This window comes from Panicum hallii, chromosome 1, assembly GCF_002211085.1.
Source record: "Panicum hallii strain FIL2 chromosome 1, PHallii_v3.1, whole genome shotgun sequence".
In the NCBI taxonomy this organism is placed as follows: domain Eukaryota; kingdom Viridiplantae; phylum Streptophyta; class Magnoliopsida; order Poales; family Poaceae; genus Panicum; species Panicum hallii.
This window is the reverse complement of record NC_038042.1, coordinates 2,377,817-2,384,017: the sequence shown is the minus strand read 5'-3', so window position 1 is coordinate 2,384,017 and position 6,201 is coordinate 2,377,817. Positions and strand designations below refer to the sequence as shown.

At 47.2% G+C, this 6,201-nt stretch overlaps 1 protein-coding gene across 4 annotated transcripts; it reads right to left on the bottom strand.

The window, feature by feature from the left end:
* LOC112893162 (protein CHLOROPLAST IMPORT APPARATUS 2) lies at positions 1-3,373 on the bottom strand. 4 transcript variants are annotated; one of them, XM_025960364.1, is made up of 3 exons: positions 1,641-3,371; positions 408-618; positions 1-286 (listed from the first exon to the last, which is right to left on the bottom strand). In XM_025960364.1, the coding sequence occupies exons 1-2, from the start codon at positions 2,859-2,861 to the stop codon at positions 433-435; spliced, it is 1,407 nt and encodes a 468-aa protein (XP_025816149.1). In that variant the 5' UTR covers positions 2,862-3,371; the 3' UTR covers positions 1-286; positions 408-432. The 4 variants fall into 4 exon arrangements, with proteins under 4 accessions (XP_025816149.1, XP_025816131.1, XP_025816140.1 ...); XM_025960346.1 differs by having other exon boundaries at positions 454-618; XM_025960355.1 differs by having other exon boundaries at positions 484-618.
* Positions 3,374-6,201: the final 2,828 nt, after the last annotated feature.

Sequence of the window (6,201 nt, the reverse complement as noted above, 5' to 3'; positions counted from 1 at the left end):
TGTATATTCTAACATCACTTTATTTCCTTCCTTTACCTCACATTGTAAACCTGAGACAAACTATTTCACCACCATATCATGACAATGCACTCTAAAGGCATCCTATCCTCTCCAGAGCAAAACTCCGAAAAAAAACCCGGGGGAAATCCTCACTCACATCTCTTAGCTAATGATAAACTAAAAGGGACAAAAAGATGCTGATAAAAAAAAGGCTAGCAAGTATCACTGTCTAGCTCTCTTCCTCCAGGGCTTGCTGAAGAAGAGATGGGCTCCTAACAAACCTTCCCTGCAAAGAACAGGAAATAAACATGTCAGTCTTCAGACACTTTGCTATGGTTAACTGCATCTGCAGGCTAAACACACGGTATTTTTGGCGTGATTGAACAGTGAGTTTTTGTAGTTTTTGCCTTACGAACAGATCTTTTATGCTTTCTAATCAGTTCTAGTGCTTGCCTTCATCCGAGGCCGGCAGTCAGCGTTCACCTTACGCACTTGGTACCGGATCTTCTTTGAGAACAGCCGGGTACGCCTCTTCTCCTTGTACCTCAACACACTGGCTTCCCTGATGCCGCCACCAGCTCCATTCTCTGGGAACAGATCAATGTCTGCAAGTTTTGCCTGCAACAAGGATAGATCTTCGTCAGTAAAACTGTAAGAGCAGGTTTACATTCTCTGAAAAGTCTCTCAAGGAGAGATACATGTCATAATATGTCCATATTACAAAACGCCGAACGTATCTAATTATGATTCTTGTCATTTCCGACAGCTGCAAATATTGGCGGTTGCCCGTGCAAATTGCAGAAAATCCAATTGAATTGGGGCTGCAGTTTGTTGCAATTGGTCTATCATTGGACCATAGGGCATCAAAATGAGCCCAAATGACCCTTTGCAAGAAGACAGACATGTAATCCTTGGCATAAGTTCTCCAGGCTCTCTCTATTGTCTGTGGTCCACTGCTGGATAATTGAGTTTAACCAATCCTAGCCGAATAAAATGGCTGAATTGAATTTACACATAAGTTTAACAGATTTTAAATGCCTCGTGAGATCTGAGAAAGGTTCTACACAATGAAAACTTTTTTTTCTGGATACTTTTATTCTATAGGTTACAGGCTTACAGCAGCACCATTGATATTCTGAAAGGACGTGTACTCACAGATATGTAGCAGTGCGGTACTACACAGTACTTTGTGTGAGGGACCATCCATTTGGATAAACAGTACATAATCTAGAGAGATGTAGTGTGGGTTTTACTTGTGAGTGTCCATTTTTATTGTTTGAAGGAAGCAACTGTCCAATTGACAATTCCCTTCTTTCTTATAAAAAAATATGAAACGAATTCTTTCTTATAGAATTGGTACAATTCTTTCTATTAACAAAAAAAATATTCAGAGTTCCAGAAAATTATCCAGCTAATCTGCATAAGAATGTAATAAAGAGGTAAAATTCAGCTACAAATCGCCAAAGTTTTCCTATTTGATCTAAGCGAGCCATCTCAAATTGTGAAATCGAGCCACTGATAAAGCATCAAAATTATGCAACCTGCTCTGCAAGAACCTTCCACTTTTTTCCTCAGGGAAAGCAGCAACACTGAAGTCTGAAGAATACTAAAGACGTAAGCAGATGGTAGTCAATACTTACCCGCACGTCGGCGGCCGACGTCGGCGACTCCGGCCCGCCGCCCTCGGTGAACATCGACCCTTTGTCGGACCACGCCTTGAGCACCTCGTCGGCGTTCAGCTTCAGCCCCAACCCGGTCTTTGGCGCCTTCGTCGGCGTGCTGTCAGCGTCGCCATCGCCATTAGCAGCCTCGACCGAGCCGTCAGCTTCCTCCTTGCATTTTGCGCTGGGCAGCTCCTCCCTCCCCTTGGCCATAACCTTCTCCATCTTCACCACCTTCTTCTTCTTGCTTTTCTTCTTCTCTGGCGCCGCCGGCACCTGCGCCATTGCAGTGTCCGGCGCTGCCGGTGCTGGCGGTGTCGGTGGTGCCACTGTTATGTCCTTCACCGGCACGGCCGGCCACATCCACCAGGCGCCGTCGTCGTCCCGCCGCTTCAGTGCGCGGTTGAGGTTGGGCCGAGCGCCGTGCCGGAACCCGAGGCCGAGCTCGAACCTGCCGGCGAGGCCGACCACCATGAGGCTCCTGAGGTAGGGGTGTATGCCGGAGCTTGATAGGATGGAGTCATCGGACGTGGTGGCTGTGTTGCTCTCGACGGTGAGGCTGCCCATGATGCCGTCGAGGCCCTCGGCCGCGCCGGCGGTGGCCTCGTCGACGTCGAGAATTGACTCGGCATCGAAGCCGTCGTCATCGAAGTCGAGTTCGCCAAGCTCGTCGACGTCGACGGTGTCGGGGCTCGCCGGTGAAGGCGCCGGGTCGCGGAAGTCCCGGAACACGCTGCTCACCGGGGCCGGCGACGAGCAGTTCTTGGCGCCGGACGGGCTTTGCGGCTGCGGCGACGGTGCGGGCATGTCCCGGAGCAGGAATGCGGAGTCCGCGAGGACGGGAAGCGGCGGCAGGAGGTCGGAGGAGGGGTCGAACGCCGCGGCGAGGCCGGAGAGCTGCCGCGCCGGCGGGCGCGTCGCCGTCTTGGGGCTCTTCTTGACGGGGAAGACGGAGGGGTGGATGGACGCGAGCAGCGCGGCGGCCTCGTTGTACGCCTGGTTCGGCCGCTTCCGCGGCGCGCGCGCCCGCTTCAGCGACACAGACGTCGCCGACGATGACGCGTTCGACGCTTCCGACAGCGTCGACGACGGCGACGAGTGCACCGGGCGCAACGGCGACGAGTGCGCGCCCGGCGACGTCGCCGCCTTCACCATGTCCAGGTCCAGCCGCAGGCCGGTTGGTATGCAGGAAGACGACATTGCAACGCCTCAACAACCTCTACCACCACTACTCAAATGATCACTTCGCCCTCGTCTTCTCGGAAGGTGAAATGAACAGCTCCAGCTATTCTTGGATTAATTCCACAACCATCAACCCAGGAACACAGGAGCAAGAAATTCCTAACCTAATCAAGAGCAAAAACTAGTAGAAATTGCACACACTTTGCCTCCACCTGGGACACTAACAACACTTTGGGAGAAGATGAAGTGAAAAGGTTCTGTCTTTGCAACGGCTGGACTCCTCTGTGGCAAGAAGAGGTGAAGAAGCAGAGCAGAGCAGAGCAGAGGGCCAGCAAGAACACAAGAGCAGGAGCAGGGGAATTCCCTTAGCTGAGCAGAGAAGCTGTGTTTGGATTGGGGATGGATGAAGAGAGAAGCTGCAATAGTACTTCTTGGATCCTTGGAAGGAGAGAGAGATTGTAGAGAGAGAAAGAGAGGGGTGTGGGGGAATTGCAGCTGCTGGGGGGAGGAGGAAGAAAGGGTTCAAGAGAAGGGGGTACAGGGTGGGGTTTTAGAGGGCTTGGGTAGGAGGCTACAGGAAGAGACAAGCCACCCTCTCATCAGGTCCCTTTCTCTCCTGCTGCCTGTGGGACCCCTGGCATTTGCAGGGCCCACACAGAGTTTTGTGCAGCCCCTCCTCTCCAAGTAATTTGTTCTCTTTATTCCAAGGCTCTAGGTTGTACATGTGTTGGATTTGCTTGGTCTCTGGGATTTGCAATGGCTAAAATGAGACCAATTTGCCCTAGGTTGTGGGGTTCTCAAATTTGTTACCATCTCTCTCTCTCTCTCTTTTAAAAAAGGTTACCATCATCACCATTTTTTTCAGAAGAAACTCACAGGATAACTAACTGAAGGCTATTTTTTTGTGTCAGATTTAGTTAAAGCCTATAAAAAGGCAAACTATGTACTGGAAGTTTTAATCTCATATGTGTGCCTGCAAGGAATCAGCTGGTACAGCTTTGATTGAACAGATATTTAAAACAGCGTGATAAATCACAGGTGGTCAAAATTATAAGCACACCGACAAAAAATAATTGAACTTCTCCAAATGTGGTGAACTCTCAATTGCTTGAAGTCATGATTCTCGCCCGGAATTAGAACAAATAAAAGGAAGTTCAAGTTTTACTCAAGCTTATTTGATCTTTTGTTTCTTACTGATTGTCTATTGGTAACCGTGTGACAGATCAAAATATTTCTTCTGAAGACGGCACTGGCCAATGGAACATGGGAGTAAGCATTACTTAATGGCATCCTCTTTTGGACTAATACATTTTGTCGCCATGCCTCGCTGTGCCGTATGGAAAGCAAAGCTTTGAAGGTTTCCTCCCACATGTCTTTTTTTTTTGTGTGTGAAATATCAAGTTCCACCCTTGTCCTGATGCATGTTACCTCCATGTGTGTGTATGTGCAGATGTTAAATGTATTAGTTTGTTAATTCGGCGTCCCATAGTAATAATCGTATGTTATTTAATTTTTGTTGTGATCTTTCTCTAGTGGACTGGTATAATTACATTGCAATAGCATTTGTTTAAACTAGTTTGCTGGCATTTTGCAAAAACTATGTACATGCTTTTGGTCGATTGTATCGATAGCTTCAGCACTGAGTATGAATTTTTCTACCTGTTTTGTTTTCCCCCTTACTGTTAGAGGACAAAGAACAAGTGTTGTCATTACTTAAATGTAGGTACAAGGAATGAGGTTCAAAGATTCTGATTCTATACTGCATCTATAGATTCTTATACGAGGGGTATCTGAGCCTATTTCCATTTATCAAGAGTATTTTTTAAATAATATTTGCCCATGTTGACGGATGAAGTGGTTTCAAAGTTGTTGGCCCATTGAGGAAGACAGGAGTGCACACAGTTACATGTCATAGAAGTTCTTGGTTGTTACTTGAAAATGGTAACATACTTGTAGTCTTGGTAACTTGTACGGAGAGAATCTTTATCAAACGGCAGATAAACCAAATGATTCTGAGCTTGAGGTGGCCAAAACATTTTCTTATATCCTACCTAATGCTAAATCATAAGCATTGCCTTGTGAGTTGCAAGTTGTAACCACCAAAAGCAAACCGGAGGGGCATTTTAGTAAACAGCCGAGCTAGGGCGCTTTTAAGCTCCTGATTGCCGATCCCATCCACCCACCCCAACGGAAAAGACCCCATGATTTTCTCTTATCCGCTGACATGGCGTGCTCCCATTGGCCGCGCCGGATTCTCGGGCCTACGTGGCGCGCTCTTTTATCTGCCCCCAGCAACCTTTTCACGTGAAGCTAAGCGCGGGGCCCGCAGGATCTTGGAAGCTTGTATGTGTGCATGGCTGACGGCGATTGGTCCCAGTACAAAGAGCAACAGTGCTACGCACACACAGGCCTCTTACCTCTTGTACCTTTATTTTCCATTTCATGGAAGAATTTTGGGGCCGTGTTAATGTTTGGGCCCCTCTTGATCTGGATAAGCTTTGCACATTGAAAGTTTGCGTCACAACATTCGACTGCATCTGCTGGCGCCCTTGATTGAATTTGTCAGTGAAAGTCAGGAGCTTTCTCGGTATGCGCGTAGCACCTCGCTCCTTGCCTTTTGGACTTTTGCCTCATATTTGCGAACTAGGATGTGTGGTAGCGATGCCCCATACGTTGTGTCCGCTAGGTTCAATCACTAATGATAGAGGAGGGGGGCCAATCGAGCCGTTTCCAGCCAACCAAATTAATCTTTGCTCTTTGTTTCGGATGAGGTTTTCCCTTTGCCCCTGGTAGGGCCGGTCTAGCTGCAGGATCTTTGTTGCAAGATATTTTATTTCTACATCAAAAGTGTCCCTTTGTGGTTGGTGTCTCTTTTTTTGTTAGAAATTCTTAGAGAGATCACTATTATAACTGATAACTGAGCACATGCATAATAGCAAGAGCCAAACTGATTAGAAATCAATAGGATATGTTTTGCACATTAAGAATTTGAACATAAATTGATGGGCAAATAACTTGATCTATCCTACACGTACACATTACCCCTTGGTAATAATCTATAAGGCGTTTAATATGCATGTTGAGATATTTATGTGGCAGAAGATAAATATCTCTTTAGCTGTTCCCACCAAAATTCCAACACAACATGCAGTCTTACACATCCTGAGTGGTCAGGATGTAATGTATCAGCCAATCATGTACACGGTCTGCAAATGGATTCAGTCATTTCACCCATCAAGCTGCTGTGTCTAGAACAGCTAGAACCTACTGTCCAATATAACAGATGTGTGCTGCATTTGTGGCCAGCTATTTTGCGAGGTTCTGTCTGTTTTGTAGTGGTCGTACTAGGCTTGTTCTA